Here is a 17,738-nt window from a genome sequence, read left to right as displayed (position 1 = left end):
ACATTGGTTTTATAACTTTAGAAACTTGATATCACAGTACCATACTCTCATAGTATGAAGTTATTCTTTTAATGAGATGTTAGGAAAAGTTCTTGAGGTGTAAAACATATAAAGGACCTGGGAAGAATCATTTATTGGGGTGAGGGCATATTGATTAGGCGATAATTTTAAAATTTAGTTATGAGTCTAAATTTTTTTATTTGTGATAAAATTGTCACGTGTTGGGTATGTAACGCGACAAATAACTTCATGTTGTCTTGGATATAGCGAATTTATTCCACTCACTCTTACATTTACACAGTTCACTATTTTACAACTACTGCCATCTGCAGTATCACAATTGCTTCTCCTGGTTCCGTTTACTCCGGCGAATGCTAGACTGCAACTGACTGGTTACTTCCTCTTACTGACGAATACTCCTGTTATGTAGCTTCTGCGCTGACAACACAGAAAACAGTTACGTGATAACTTTCACTGTTGCGTGACGTTGTGTTTACCAATTGCCTAGCAACATTTGCTGCACGGGGTCCCCTGTGTTGGGTAGGTCACGTGACAATATAATTCTGAACCAAATCTAATGAATTTGTATTTGAAAAACAGCTTTAGAAAATAGGAACTAAGTATTGATGTAGTTCATATGTTTGTTGGTGCAGGCTTGCTGAACAGTCCTAGTAAGGCTAGAGTTCAGGACTTGCAGATAGACACAGGAATTCTAAGTTGGGGTGATCCTACAGACTCACAAAGGAATATAGGTAAGTAGTGTTTTCTTACATTACCAGAGAGCAGATTAGCACTACAGTAAATCCTCATCAGTCCAGACTGCACTGGTCTGGAGTAGTGAGTAATCCAGATTAGTGAACTAAAGATAAAGATAAGCAGCGGCACGCACACAGAGAGACTACACAGAATAACACCGGTACAGTACTAGAAACAAGAAGTAGCCGCTACAGCACTATAGACATAGGGTGAATAACCCTGACATTTTTAAATTTTAAAATTTAGAGAAAATTGAAAAGATTTTAAAATTAGGACTGAAGGTTTTATAAGTGCTAATTCAGAGAAATCAAAATTGACATGTGTAAATAACAAAGATATCAACGAAGTAGATTTGGTAATAATGACGAAAGGAACAATCAGGAAGACCTGTGTTTTTAAATTTTAAATGTTAAACTAAGTGCAGTGTGACAGATACGTGAGTAATACACCTGATGATGGCTGTTTGCGGCCGAAACATGTAGTGTGTAGGGGAGAGCAAAACGAAAGACCTATAATATATGGTTTGTACTGAAGACGGAGTTTGTATCATGTAGCGTAGTGAACTAATGCTAATAATTAATCACTAAAATTACTGTACTTTAACTTTAATAGCCAGTTTGAGTCACTTGCTATAATTTCTGTGTGATTTCTGTGTGGTTTAAAACACATACAAGATGCTCTCAGACAAGTTTATTTCCAGGCATTTAAATTTAAAGTGATATATGCATGAAAGGATATGTGTGTGTTGCTGTACAGAAATTGCAATAGCTCCATAATGTAAAGTTATTTCCCCATAAAACCCTTACAGGATACAGTGGAATCACTTCTTACGCGGGGCTTATGTTCACATATAGTCAGGATTACTCTTGAATATCCCTTAAATCGCCCATAATTGTTTATGTGCTCTGTAATATATATGCATATAATGTACGTAATAAAGATGGCATATATAAATAAGATGTAAAGTAATTTTATTTTTAATTGTATGAAAATTGAGAGAGCTAGATGGAAGAGTATAAAAATAAAAGAGGAAAGTGGTCAGGACTTCCATCCAGGAGACACAAGGACAGGCTTCAGTGATGGAGACCAAGTTGTAGATGAATTGCCTGCACTATTTAAATGTTTATTTTTCCATTTTATTTTTATTTTGTGAAGCATGTATAATTGAATTTGCATACGTCAGAAATGTGTACAATGTGACTCCACTGTATTACTGAGGTGTTTTATGATGAGTACTTAGAATTTATAATCATCCCTTATATTGCACATCATCATCCCTTCTTGGTCGCGAGGAAGCAGCCAGCATACCACAAATGAAGATCACACTGTTTTCACTTGGAAGCACAAGTTCTTACATGCCTAATAATTTTTAGAGGTTGCAGTACATATTTGGTAAGACTGTATTGCACATGAAAATTTGCTTCCTTTATAGTGCCTTGTATGGGAAGCTTCCATTCAGCTGCTTCGTTAAGTTCATTCTGTACTGGAGCCATCTGTCATCTGATATACATTAAAGTCTGTTAACTTGGTCATGGAAAATGAAACTGTTAACTGCGGGTACATTTAGAATAAAATGAAAATTGTGCATGTTGTGGTCTTCTCGATTATGACACCATGTACCAGACTACATGATATCAAAATCCAGGTGACAACAGTTTGAACACATGCTCTCTGGATAACAACCCAAGCGACAGACAAGGCAGTGAAGCAGGTTCATAAGAACATGTGTACACGAACTGTACAACACTCTGACATGACAGATGAAAACCAGAATAGTGGAGCTGGAAGATATGGCCTATGGTAGGCAATGGTTCTGTAAACACGTTCCCGTTGCAATGAAATCACTCCCATCAATAGAAGAACTGTTAGAAGCAGTGATTTCTATGCAGTGCATTCTCAGACTATATAATAAGAAATGTGCACATGTGGGTCCTGCAAGGGCTGGTAGCAAGAATGACAGTATGACAGTGCTGGCAAAGGCCAGCATCAGTTTACCCAAAACTGAGCACAGAAGTAGAAAAATCTTAATTGTTAGAAGCTGCTACCAAGCAACAGCTAGTGAAGACATAACAGATTGAGAAGACTCAGTTTGCACTATAATGATTTTGTAGTGTGTGCACATTAGTAAGAGTTTTGTAATTATGTGTGATAAATGTTCAGTAAATCAGTTATCATTCCAGACCCCATGTCTAGTGACTAGCACATGGCAGTGTGAAGTGGAAAACGTATTTTCACTGCTTTTTAGGATGATGTTCTTTTGACTGACAGCTCCTTTCCTTTTGGTGTGTTTCCTGCACTCTTTATTTTATTACTGAGAAGTCATGCTGATCTTGAGTAACATCAGTAATGTGGTAAAGCCTTTTTGCTAAACATATGATGTTATGTTGTGTACACCAACAGTTCTCAAACTCTTTGTGCTTGGTATCTTCTGAACAAACAAATATCTGGACACCATGGAAAATAACTTAAAACTAATGCACAGTTTAATACTTCATTTCATTCATTCATTCATTCATTCATTCATCAATGGCTCTACAGCCCTGTCTTGGGCCCTGGCCTCTTCTTCAGTTTCGTAATCTGTTTTACACAGGCGGTAGGACTCCTTGGACGAGGGATCAGCCCATCGTGAGGCTGCCACCTACATNTTCATTCATTCATTCATTCATTCATTCATTCATCATTGGCTCTACAGCCCTCTGTTGGGCCCTGGCCTCTTCTTCAGTTATGTAATCTTTGTTACACAGATGGTAGGGCTCCTTGGACGAGTGATCAGCCCATCGTGAGGCTGCCACCTACACACAGAACAACACAAACAGAATAAACATATCCACAGACATCCGTGCCTTGAGTGGGATTCAAACCCACGATCCAAGCATTTGAGCAAGCAAAGGCAGTTAATGCCTCTGACTATGTGGCCACTGTGATCAGCAGTTTAATATTTCAGTTCTCTTAAAATATAAATGAACAGTGATAACCTTTATAACTGTCATATATGCAAATTATTTTGAGTTGGCTTAAAATGAAGCTTATTCCAGTACTGGGATTTCTGAAAATACAAATGAATACTTACAAAACCCTTGGCAAGTTGTTTTGATACCTCTGTATACACCATCTTGTTCATTAATGCTTCATGATAGTGCCACTCGTGCCAGCATGCATGGCTGTTGTGATGAGTGTCAGTGATCGAGAATAATGATGTTTGGGATATGACACCATGTAGGCTGGTAAAAGGTGACTGACATTTCAGATGAATATACTGTCTCTATTGTCGGGGCTGATGAGTACTCTGTTTGCCGCCTACTTGCATGGTTTCTGAAGCTGGAGGTAGTACATTCCTTCGAAATATCAGTAAACTTTTACCATACTGCATGGCATCACATTCCAAAAGAGAGTACTCTTCATAGTCACTGGTTGGCAAGAGATGATGTAAGTCCAAAATTGAAACTGTACACAGATCCATTTAAGGGATTCTAATTTACATTGTTTGCAGTATTCAGTATTTATTAAGGATATAAATGTTAAATTGTTGAGTGAAATTATTCACTCATTTCTCTGTAGCAAATTGGAACGAATAATATTGTGACATGTTGACCCCTACCTCCCCAGCGGTATGTGGCGGTAACGTAACGCTCGCGTTACTACGGTAATAGGCGAGTTCCCGCCCCGCCACTCCCCTCCGCGGTGACGTCACCGAGGGATATCGCGGTCGCTAGGCAACGCGAGTCAACAGCGGCGACGTTACGATAGTAACAGCGGTTACCTCCACTAGCGTTACATAGCAACACAGCGCCAGGCAAAAAGGGTGCCTATTACGCGGCCGTTTTCCATATGGTCCGATCGAGGCTACATGAGGCACAGCGAAGGCTATTCACAGTCAGTTGTACTGAGTTGTACTGAGACAGTCCGCGAGACCTGGAGCTACCGCCGAGTTAGCCAGCAACCAGTCAGTTGTATTGTGGCATTTGGAGTGTACTAATTGTGATACTGCAGATAGCAGTAATCGTAAATCTGTAATTTGGGTGATTGTGAGAGCGGATGTGAAATAAAATTCGCTATATAAAATACGACGTGAACTTATTTGTCGCGATATATGCCCGATACGCGACAATATTGATTTATGTTAAGTTTGTTTTTAACTCCGTTCAGGTCATTTCTGCAGTGTATCTATAATTAGAATTTGATGTTGCACTAACCTGTCTGTGATAACTTCATTCAAAATTTTTTCACTTGTTAAGTTGCTGGAAGTTCCTTATACCTATTGAAAGTTCTGCTCCAAATACAAGTGAACTAAGCATCAATCCAGCAGCAAGAATGTAGAATGCAAGCTGAAGATCAGAGAGTGAAAATAATTTTAGAGTTTTTGGTTTAAGTTGAGATTTTCTGTAAGTTAACTTTGTCTTGATGTCTATTGAATCCCAGAACCACTTTTCCGTCAGACCACATTCAATAACTTTGTGGAAAAATGAGTTGAACACTTGTAGGTACGGAGTATGCTTTGGAAGAATGTAAGCTAAATAATAGTAGCCTGGACACTCGTCAACCATGTGCATCAGCGCTGTGCCATCTGGCAAGATGTGTTTTGTAACCAGAAACCTTACGCTGCTCTCCCTTTCAGTAATAGCTGCATCAGACTTTAGCACATGTTGAATCATCTCTTCTCGTGTTCCTTCAAACACTTTGAGCTTCTTGGTAACAATGTATCCTCCATTCTTAAGCATATCCCTAGTTGAAGAAGATCCTGTGAGGATCTGTAAGTTGGAATCATATAGTTGTTCCAGTGTGTGAATATCAGTCCCATAGTTTGGAGATGTTATATTGGTAACCAAGAGGCCTTGAAATATATTCATCATTACCAAACTGAAAAGTAGGCATGATGCAAATAGCAACTGTTGCATCAGGATCCTGGGAGGATGGCTTACTGGTGACAGCACAAAAACTTGGAACATGTCAAATGCTGGCAAACATCCAATGGACTGATTTTGTAAGTGGAATTTCTGAAGGAGGTAAAAACACACAACACATGTGAAATAGATGAGTAACAGTGACAACCATACTTCTGGTTTGTAACACATGAGCATGTTCTTCCATTTTGGTATGCGTTTAGCTTTTGGTGCTATGATACACAGTTTGTCGCTGGTAACAGGAATTGAAAAGTCAATGTTATCTGTGCCATACCACATGATGAAACGCGAATTGAATGATATTTCAGTTCTCCCATGCACTACATCTGCAAGAGAACCCAGAATTGAGCCATTCTGCAACACTAACCCATATCGGTTGTTACCATAAAATGTATGGATTTTAAACTTGAAGTTAAAATACTGGGCCATTGTAGACAGGATGTATCCATCCATTCCTTCATATATTATGGAATTGTTTTCAACATTACTCACAAGAATAGCAGTAGGATACTGTGGAAACATGGATATATGCAGTGGGTATCCATGTAAATTTCTTAACCTTTTGTCTGTGTGTTTGTTAACATGAGCATGACCATATTCAAGATTATAAATATTTCCTCTTGAATTGTTTGTGTTTAGTTCAAAAGGATTGTACATCCAGACTTTAATGGAATTATTGTTTTCATTATTTCCACAACTGAAATGTGAATCTGTTGTCACAATCAAAACATTCAGTAGTCTCTCCTTTATCCAGAGATATTCAAATATGGATAGAGCCAGAGCTTTACTTGTAGTCTGGTCATCATGCAAGAAGGTATGTAATATTGTGATGATAAAATGTGCTGTGGTTTTCCAGTGAGTGATGCATATTTTAGCATTCTGAAATAAAGCTAAAGGTTCATTTGTAGACAACAACAGAATTAAGTCACCATTTAGAACTGGATTCCCTTGACTGCATTTATCTGTGATGCTTATAAGATTGGTGACAGGAATTATCTCTTGTGTGTAGATTTGCTGCAGTAACACAGTCATGTACTCGGACACAAGATCATTATGCTTAGTTGCCTCACTAAGAACAAGTAGTTGGTGGGCCTGTTTCAGGTTTTTCAAGTAGTGCATAACCAGCCAGGTGTCTGGTAAAACAGACTTACAGTCATGTGTTACAGAATTAATGATCTGGGAACTTTGTTTTGTTTTGATGCAACATACCAGTAAAAGAAGCACACAATGTTCTGCATGTGTCATAGCCGTATGTACAAAATTCTCTAAAATACCTGTAAATAAAGAAAAGATCTTCTTATACTGAAATCAAAGGAAGAAATTGAACTGAATAAATAGCTTAGTGTATTTTATTTTATAGATCAGTATGCAATCTGTGTTACTCACAGTTTGCGAGTTTATATATTTTATTTTGTTGAAAATAGATAATCTTGCACTAGGAAATTACTTTCATAATAGTGCATGCATACAAGATAGGCTGAGGTATCCCAGGCTTTACTTTAAATACTATAAACTAGACATACACAAGTTTTAATAAATTTGTGCAGTTTAACCTCCATTTGTTGTTCCTCAGTTTAAGGTATTCCATCATTTAATGTTCAGCATAGTAGTCTCTGTTAAATTACTCTCATTTAAGATATTCCACAATTTATTATTGAAATCCACTGCTCCCCAACAAACCTTGAATGGGGACTTCACTGTATTTTATCCAAGCCTAAAAAATTATGTCTACTGTTACCACTTCTCTATGTCTATGAAAATTTTGCTCTGGCTCAACATCCTTCTGTGAAATTTAAGACTGGTAACTCTTTGAGTAAGATTTATTGAAATTTAATTTTGGTCTGCAGTGTTTCTTTACAATGACCACCTAACTTGTACACTGCTTTTGTTTTGTTTATTTTACAACTAAGTATCTGGACAATGTAGTGTCAGGTTCTAGGATGACCTATTGGTTTATTTGTTTATTTATTTAGTTATGGTTTATCAAATGATGTTTTAGTAGATCAGACTATATAGCATTGAATGGCAGGGTGATTAACAAATGATAAATTGGTTTGTGTATGAAAACCAGTGGTCATGGCCTATTTCAAGGTAATGCCTCAGCATTCAATTCAAAGGTCTAAAGAAAGCCACAAAATATCTCAGTTGGAATAGCCAGTGTCTTGGCTGAGATTCAAACCAGGCACTTCAAAAATACAAGTCAGAAGTATTACCACTTGAGCCAACTTGCTTGTTGGCAGAGTGACTGATGAACATTGAACTGGAAAGGATTTTGAAGGACCATCATGGCCAACCTGTGATATTATCTTGGCATTTGCCTTGAGGGAGTTAAAAAAAATCACTGTAAACCTCAGGCAGGATAGCTGGTGTCCAGGCAGAGATTTGAACTGAGTACCTCCAAAATGCAAGTTCTGAACAATACCACTTCACCAGCGTGCTCAGTGACTCTGAAGTGATTTTAATTATGATGTGGGGTATTTGCTCGTAGCAAGAACTCTGGAGCCAACAAAACAACCATTGCTAGTGAAGGACTCTGAAACATTCGTTTCTAGGCACCGGCCACCATACAACCAATGGAACAACGTCCATTTCTAGGCAGCAGATTCTTAATAAGCAAGAATGGACGACCGCTGCTAGGGAGCGGTTCCGTAAACATGTTTCCACTGCAATGGATATGCATGAACCAGAGGAACAGTGCTCTCTGCAAGGTGGGTCCTGAGATGTTATAAGCAAGGGACAAGGTTAGAGCTTCGTCATTTAGTCTGTGAAGAGAAGACTTAGTCAGTTCCAAGAGTGCTTAGTTGGAAAGGAAGATGACTTTCAACTGACAACTCAACTATAGTGCCATCTCTTTTTAGTCACCCTTGAAGATATCAGCTGAACTGCCACTTCTCCATGTGGAGGCAGGGTCGAATACCTTCACTGCAGCCCTGTAAGTTGTAGTAGGTGACGTAAAGGGAACCCAGTGCCTGGGGGTATAACTGTGCCACCCTATTCTTGGGTGATATAAATACGGGGACCTGACCCTCCAGTTGGAAGAGTCTCAAATCTGAGACAGTAAAATGTGGTCATGAGTCCTGCAGGACTTGAACCTAAGAGTAACTGCACTGGCGAGGGCCAGCAGCAATTGTAAATGACTGACCCATCCTCTCGTCAGAGATTATGTTAAATAAGGACTACTACTGTAAGTGTTCAGTTGGAAAAAAAAAATACTGGTTGTGACTCTCAAGGGGCTTGTTGCCAAGATGAACTGAGTGGTGGTAAACCGCCAGTCATAAAGTAACTTTGACTTTGAATGGGCCTGGGGTCCTCGCTATATAGCCTCAGGGCGGGCCCAACAGAAAACACCCATTTTCATTGTAACTGTATTGTTGTGTGCGTGTTGTTTCTGCGAGAATGCGTTTACCAAGCTGTTACCAAGCAACACATGTTCCTTCTCACGATCATTGCATAGCAACAGTACTACACCTTACATTGCACCCTCCTGAATGGCCAACAGGCATACCTCCATTTCTTTTCCAAGGGCTCTCCTTGTGACATCTGGGCTTGGTTTCATCTTCCTTCCTGTGGCTCGGTTTTTCACGGTGTTTGCTCTACAACCGCCCCTCTGCTCCCTCCATATGGCCGTTCCTCCCAAGTGGCTCCCACACAAGTTACCAGTCCTTCCAAGTTTATCACCACAATCTTCCTCCGGTTGGTGCCGTCAAAAGTTTAGAGAGTCGTCAGTGCTCCTTCATTTATGGCTTTTAGGCTGTTGTTAGCAGTACCTTCTTTCATTTCAGTGGTGGTCAACCCCTCCACAGTGTCCTGACATTCATTTTCCACAGTTCGGAGGAAGTTCCAACTGCTCGCATCACGACCCTTCAACTCATGAGTTGACTGTGGGCCACATGTAATATCTTCACGCTTCCCAGACATAGCTTCTGTCTGCTGCTTCACCCTTTGATGCTGTGGCTGCTTTTCCACTCCTTCCTCAGACGTAATTGCTCCTTTATATCTCGGTTTCTTATTCCTGGCATGTCTGCTATTTCCTCTCAAGTGTCTGTCCTTCAGGGGCTTCTCTTGCAACATTGTCCTGGCTGTGCCCCTGATGACCATGTCCCTTACACTGTGCAGGAATGGCACGGCAGGTTATTCGTCAGCAGGCGGCCAGTTTCTTCCAGGACACACCATTGCCCTGGGTCCATTTCTTCTGCTGACCATGGCACCTTACAGCTAGATGCCGGTCCCTGTACCACTTGTTCAGTGCTGTGACAGTTGTCATGACGTCATGCACCGAGTCAGACTTAATTTCCTCTGGATTTGCCTGCATCATTTCTGAAAAGACCTTCCCTGCTTCTTGGCAGGCCATCATCTCTTTTTGCCAGGCATTCACACTGGCTATCATCCTTTCATGATGGGCATCAAAATTGGCCTGTCTTCTCCTCATGACCGGCCCTTATTGCGGCCAGCAGGTGTGCCATCGTTTGTTCCATTGTTTGTTCCATTTCCGTGGTATGGCAATATGTCCATCAGATTCCAATACACTGTCCAATCTGACCACTTCTGACACCAGAATGTCTCGATTTAGGGGTGTGTGATTGTAGATGTGGTATGAATTGGCGAATGAATTTATTGAGCACTTATATACACCACTTGGAACCACGAGTAATTACAGCGCCACTGCTATCTCCACAATTCACAGATCATCACGGCACCTGCTAAGCCTCCTCCCAGCCTTCTGTGTCTCCAACAGACATTCCCTAGCAACGGCTTCTAACAGTGGAGATTCTTCAGATTCTTCAGCTTCCCGCACTCAGGTCCTCTTATTACAGTCACCTGGGCAGAACTCTTGTCAACTGTCAACTCAACTCTAGCTCGATCTCTTCTAAGCCTCCCTGGAAGAGCTCAACTGAATTACCAACCCTCAACTAACAACTGACAACTCCCAGGCTGGCAGCCATTTCACACCAAGCTCGTAGTCTTCTCATCACAGGCTGACTTTCAACTGACAACTCAGCTATAGCACCATGTCTTCTTAGTTAGTTATTGGAGAGGGTGGGTTTCCCCATGCACTGAGACCTGTATTGGTCCATTGTGCTTCCCTCTATGATTTCTACCAGTCTCTATATCCTACTGGTACTGGTGCTTACCATCAGTCCCACCCAGACAGCGAGACCAGCTCTACTAGCTGAGAGATATCTATAATGCTTCCCCCATCTACCAGAGGTATTAGAGACTGCTGTTGGGCAGGAAACGTCCGTTAATTTGGCTCAGTGACCTCCTTTGGAGATATGAGGTTCTTTTATGTGCTGTAAAGCTACGACACGGGACCCACGGCTTAAAGTCCCTCCTTGTTCCCTGAATTTTTCCGCCCTTAAAAATTCGACCTCTGCCGGGTATTTGAACCCACATACTACGAGTCATGAGTTGGGAATGTTACCTCTAGACTACGGAGGCTGCTACCATGTTTTCTTAGTCTCCCTTGAAGAGCTCAACAGAACTGCCAACCCTCAACCGAACTCTCAGCAACCAATTACTTCACTTCACTTCACTTCACTTCACTTCACTCATCTCAGTTGAACTGCCACTCAATCAGCTTGTGGTCCTCGCTATATAGCCTTGGGGCAGACCCAACAGAAAAAAAAACTCATTTCCATTGTAACTGTACTGTTGTGTGCATCTCGTTTGTGTGGGAACATGTTTACAGAGCCATTGTCAAGCAATACATGTTCCTTCTCGTGATCATCGCATATCAGTGGTGCTATACATTACAGTATTGTAGAATAGATTTTGATTATTTAATATTTATGCATCATAACGCAATAGTGGAAACTCAGACCCTGTGTTTGGAGTACAGTTATGCAATTAAATTTTATCTTTTAATATCATCATATGTGTATGTGTAATGCCGCCTGTTTAAATCTTGTATGGGATATCTCAAAATAGGTTAAAATTTATTACTTCATTGATATTATACCTTTTGTTACTTTACTTCATTTAGTTATGAAGTAAGAAAAATTGCAAAGAATAAATCTTTCTTATATTGTCTACATATCTTTAAGTACAAATCAACTAAGTTGAAATAGTACTGTATTGGATGTGACGCTGTATAGTCTAGTAGAAGTTCATTTAAGAGCAAGGAGCAAGGAGTACACAGCAAATTTACTGTTCAGTCCTAAAGATTTAATGAAGAGTAAACTTCTACAACACTACATGGCATCATCATATCTCAAAAGATGGAGAACCTAAAGTCCAACTAAACAACTCTTGTTTCAAAAATAGGCTTCATGCTAGATTTTATAATTCAGGCTATATTCAAGGTTAAAAAGTAAGTGATAACTTTGAACATCATGTCACATATAAGACAAAGGTTAAATTTCGAAGTTAAAAGAGGTATATGTTCATTAACCCCTACTATAAGCAATTGTTTTTTGAAGTAGTATTCACCAGATAGAACTAGGTGCTCCTCATCTCACACGAACATAGTATGCATTATGTAAATTTGAGTAAGTAAAAGTAAGTAAAGCTATCCCTGTAACAGGCTGTGAAGGCCCATAGGGTTGTGAGATGTTAAGGGTCCAACGTTACCTTGACAGTTGGCTCAGAGATGGCGGTAAGGTTGTCAAGCCTTACGCGCCGGCCACGCTTCACTCCCCAGGAAAATCATTTAATTAATTCCTGATACTCATTTCTGTTAGAGGCTGAGTAAACCCCAGGGCCTAGTGCGGCTGGAAGGATTAGGTCAATTGAAAAAAATCCAATGACCTCATCGGGACTTGAACCAGCGACCTTCCCCAAATTTGAGTAAAATATTGTATATTTTATAAAAGATGTAAGACTATTCCACCATCTTGGTTTTCTTTTTCCTCTGGCGCTACAGCCCCAATTTGGGCCTTGACCTACCTCCATGAAACTCTCCATTTCACTTTGGTTTACTGGATCCTAGACATTTAGCAGGACTCCTTAGGCGGGTGATCAGCTCGTAGCAAGACCTCTGCCTGTACACAAATACAGAAAAACGCACATACACACACAAACATGAACCATTCATACCCTGAGTAGGATTGGAACCCACTCCTAGCTTTTGAGCGAGCGAAGCCAGTGCATGCCTTAGACTGCTTGGCTACCGTGACCGGCACCATCTTGGGTTATCTAGTCAAATTTCGCAACTTTTTTAGAACAAAGAAGTACGTAATTTCACATTTCATTTAATGGTACAGGCTATTTTATGATGATGTCATTATATGTAGTGTCACATGGCAGAATGATTGGTGGATTCAGAATGTGTTAGAGGGTAGTGGTTATGGCCTAACTGAGGTACTATCCCAGTATTAGCCTGGTAGGACTGTAGAACCTCCGCTGGATAGCTGATGTCCGGGCCGAGTCATGAACCAAGCACTTCTGGATACTAGTTTTGAGCTTTACCTCTGTGCTAACCCACCTGATCATATTTGTGTACTGTTTATTCTTTAAAAAAATGTTATATTCTGCTCCTGTGGAACATTTTTAGACAATATTAAGAAAGTAACATGTAATTGTACTTACCAGAAATAGTTAGGTTTGGCCTTTTTATGCTTCATAAACGATTTTTAATTAATTGTAGTTTATGAGTGTATACTGTATCTGCAGCATTCTGTAATATTAAGATGCCCAATACTCAGCTTCTCCGTTTATAAATGAAGATTTCTTTATGCAGTTCCACAATACAAAATTTTAATTTAAACAACAGAATTGTGTAAATTAAAAAGAATAATTCAGTGCACAAGTGCGAAATGAAACCATTTTCATTTTGGATGAGAATTAAAAACTATCTTCCTTTCTTGTGAACATGGTAATGATAGTTGTGGCGTGTTACCTCTTAACAGGAGCAAAGTCACAACAGTGTGAATGATCATTAAGTGTTTGCTGGTGGCATGTACCTTATTTATTTAAGCAGTAATGGTAAGGTACAAAGTTATTAAGTGTCATGTTTTTATAGTATGCTTATTTTACTAGCAGTTAATTATAAGGTACAGACAAGCTAGACCAAACTGATTGGTCTAATGATAATGCTGTAAACTTTTACACAGAAGGTGCCTGGTTTTATTCTTAGTCAGAATGCCGGCTATCCTGTATTGAATCTTTTTGTCATTTCCTTCAGTCTGTCCAGTAAGAGCTGGCTAATATTTTATTTTGTTAGTTACTTAACTATACTGTTAGTATTGAGACTGTGTAGCATCAATGATGGGATGATTAATGAAAGTGGAACACATGGCGGAATGAAAATAGGCAGATGAAACTGAAATACTGAGAGAAAACCAGACCCAGTTCCTCTTTGTCTACCATAAATCCCACATGACCTGTCTGCAGTAGAAAAATTCTACCATTCAACACTGTTGTTCAAGATTCTGCCAGTGCCTTGAAATAAACCCCACAGAAACAAGAAAGATGAATTATCAGTGAAACTGTGTACCAGTAGATAATGAGATATTTATGAATGATGACAGCTTCTTTTACTGGATAAGTTGGAAGTTCTGTGGGAATGGGTTGTCTGTTGACATTTACCGTAGAAAGTAATTTATTTGATATTGTCACATGTAGGATGGTACTCACAACAAAAGTGATGGGTTCAGATTATTTGATTTATTAACACTTTGGTTACAACCTCGCTTATTTACATTTAAATTACAGCACTATCACTGATTTACACACACTTCATAATTCACTGTTACACTCACACTAGGATTCCCAGTCTTCAGCAGTCTCCTGGCAACAGATCTCAACACAGAAACTATAAAAGTCTCACTGGATCACACACTCCCAGTATGACACATAAACACAGTCTTCAAATCACACTTTAATTCCTCACAGGTCTACGAAATTTCCATGGCGGTCTCCTATCGAGAACTCAACTGAAGTGTCAAAGTCAAAGTCACATTATGACTGATGGTCAGTCAGTCAGTAAATCTTGGTGTCAAGCCCCATCTGGGGCTCATGACCAGATATTTATTACTCTTTGACAGTTACGGTCTTGGGCGAGAGGACGGATTTGTCTTTTGTATATGCTGCTGGCCCTTTCCAGCACAGTCTTTCTCTGGTCTGCGTCCGTTGGTACTCATGACCATATTTTACTGTCCAGGATTTGAGACTTCCCATTTTGTCACCCCGTAAGACTCACAGGGCCATGCACAGAAAAAACAGCCTCTGTTGTTGAAACATATTTACCTAACGATTACATAGCAATGGTCGCAGCATGGACCCAATGGAAAGCCAGTTACATGATAGTTACTTTGCTAGTCGATTGTTGTGCTGACTGCTGCCTAGCAACAAACTATAAACATTCATTCTATTGTTGAGTGTGCTTACATTACTGAAGGTTGTGCGGGTAGTATTTGGACAGTCCTGCAAAAGATAGTTAGGAGTAGTTGTTCTTCATGATAACCCTTCCACCCACAGGCAACCAGAAATTCAGACCAGTTTGTGATATACCAGGAGATCAATCACCCATATTACTTTCCATACCTGGCCCCAATTGAGTATTTTGTGTACTTATGAAAACATTATTGTAGGCATTGAGGTTCTCTGGCAGTGACGAACTGGAAGATGCTGTTCCCATTTCATTTTAAACTTGAGAATTTTGACTTTTCTTCCTGTAGGATTAAATCTTCAGAAAGAGAATGAAACACTATGAGGTATTTTAAAGTAACTACATTAAACATGTTAGAAAATTTATGCCTAGTATAAAAATTGTGGTGCACCAAGTTCCTTCTGTTTAATCATCCATGCTAATGAAAGGGGAAAGACACATGAATAATCAACAAGAGTGAGTAGTCCAAGATACTAAATGGAAACCCAGAAATGTACACGAAGTGTCCAGGGTGTTTAATTAATTACCTCTGAAACCATGAGGCTTAACAGAAAAAGTGCATTTGACATCAAATATGCATTTTATTTCTTTTTGTGGTTTTTGCTCAAAACAGTCTTCATTTCTAATAAACATTTAGTGAGTTATGCTTAAGATATGCTCAGAAATTTATGCAGTTTTCAACATAAAGTGGTCACAAGAATTGTCAGTAAATGAGAGCTGAAATGGTTCAACTGTTTTTTGTAAAATCCTTAGAAATAAGATTTCATGAAAATCTGTCCTCCTGTTTTCAAATTATATTGTGTCCAGATGGATGGGTGGACAGAGCACACTGAATAGGTGTAGGAGGATTGCAAATGCAATTAGAAATGGTGCATGGATAAGCCACAAACAGTGATACATGCGCTGGTAATCAGCCATTCACTCATATGAACATAGAAGTAGTTACAGTAACAAAATTAAGCTATAAAGCAGAAGGTATAAAAATGTAATATTAAAATAATTTACGTGGAAATAAGAGTTATTTATATCATGAATTTACTGATACACATAATATTTTACATAGTTTTTGTTGTAGGATTTATTTTACACACAGAAATGGTGTATAATGTGAAATTATGATAAAGGGTTCACAGTATGGAAATACAGTATGATTACCACTCGTATTGGGGACAGTTACTGTCACAGTGATTGATGTAAATCATTCATATGATAATATAATAATAGGGCAGTGTATCTTGTAGATCATTCATATGATAACTTAATAATAAGGCAGTATATCTTGTAGATCATTCATAAGATAACTTAATAAGAAGGCAGTTTATCTAGCAGTCAGTCTAAAAGGGAACATGTGCAGATATGCTTTGTTAACATTGACAGTATTACGCTGTTGAGCTCAGGAAAATTTGGTGATGACGTGTGTTTAATGTTGAGTACCATTTTTATTCCTGTTTTCTTACATATGAGAGAGGATGCGTGTGGTAGATTTGTTCTTAGATCATTTAATGACACTGTTTCAGTTGCAGAGCTTATTTAGTTTTAAATGAAGTGGAAAAATTGTCACTCCTGATACTCCTCTCAAGAAACAAAAAATATTAAGACTGTGTGTCAGACTCCCTGTTCATGAGATAAGTTGAATTTTATCGTTGGGTTATAAATTTATATCATGTAAATAAGACATTTGAGAGTGCAAAATTTTTAGGACTGGAAATCTGCAATAGGAAAATAGCCTTTATGATTTCTAGTCAACACTCCTTCCTTACATTAGTAACCACACAGAAAGGCAGGAAGTACTTCATCTTTTTTCAGTGATTTTATACTACTTGTACATTTAACTGTGTTGTCATCATTGTCGTTGTTGTCATCATCTTGTTCTTTTTTTCTGTGTCCATTCACCATATATCTGCTAGATTGAGCAGAAATGTAGTAAAGTTATTTCATGCAATATGAATTTTCTTCTCTCTGTTGATGATGTGGGGCACGCGGTAGCATAGTTGGTTGAGGCACTATGCTACAAGCCAGAATGTCATGGTTTCAAGTCCCGATGAAGTCATTGGACTTTTTTTAATTGACCTAATCCTTCTGGCCGCACTATGGCCCTGGTGTCGACTCAGCCTCTAACAGAAATGAGTACCAGGACTTAATTAAATAATTTTCCTCGGGAGTAAAGTGCGGCCAGTGCGTAAGGCTGACAACCTTACTGCCATCTTTGAGCTGACTGTCTAGATAATGTGGGACCCTTGACGTCTCACAACCCTATGGGCCTTCATGGCCTGTTACAGCGATAGCTTTACGTTTTTACTGTTGATGATGTTATATTGTTCACACATTCTTCACAAATTTAGAGATCTTTTAGATCACTTATGCTGTAATTCTTAGAGTTGTATGTGTACTTTATTCAAACAGGATGGTCTAACAGTAATGCTCTAGACTTGTATTTAGAAGGTCCTCAGTACAGATCTGAGCTGGGACACTGGCTGTCCTGACTGAGGTTTTTTTGTGGTTTTCTTCAGTTCCTCCAGGCACATTCTTGATAGTATCATGATTAGGCCACAGCCCCTTTCTTCCAAATCCCTTTCAATTCATCCTTCATCAATCATCATATAATTGGACATCATGTAGTCTCGATGTTGATAACACCATTATATAACAAACTATAAAAGAAGCTATGCATACTGTGACGTGACGGCTGAAAGCTGGATGAGTGAAAAGAAAAGAGGCAGCCTTTGCTAAGCAATGACTTGGTGAACGCTTTC

The 17,738-nt window shown here is 39.2% G+C and overlaps 1 protein-coding gene across 2 annotated transcripts in view; it reads left to right on the top strand.

The window, feature by feature from the left end:
- The window catches only part of LOC111873299 (dmX-like protein 2), a 196,670-nt gene that overhangs the window by 109,084 nt on the left and 69,848 nt on the right, over positions 1-17,738 (top strand). For both annotated transcript variants that reach the window (XM_023867896.2, XM_023867897.2), the window contains exon 38: positions 654-752. In XM_023867896.2, the coding sequence (XP_023723664.1) occupies positions 654-752 (99 nt within the window). The remainder of the gene's footprint in view (positions 1-653; positions 753-17,738) is intronic.

Source organism: Cryptotermes secundus, unplaced genomic scaffold (assembly GCF_002891405.2).
Source record: "Cryptotermes secundus unplaced genomic scaffold, Csec_1.0 scaffold167, whole genome shotgun sequence".
Lineage (NCBI taxonomy): Eukaryota > Metazoa > Arthropoda > Insecta > Blattodea > Kalotermitidae > Cryptotermes > Cryptotermes secundus.
Note: the sequence above shows the minus strand (reverse complement) of the source record. Positions and strands in the feature narration are given on the sequence as shown.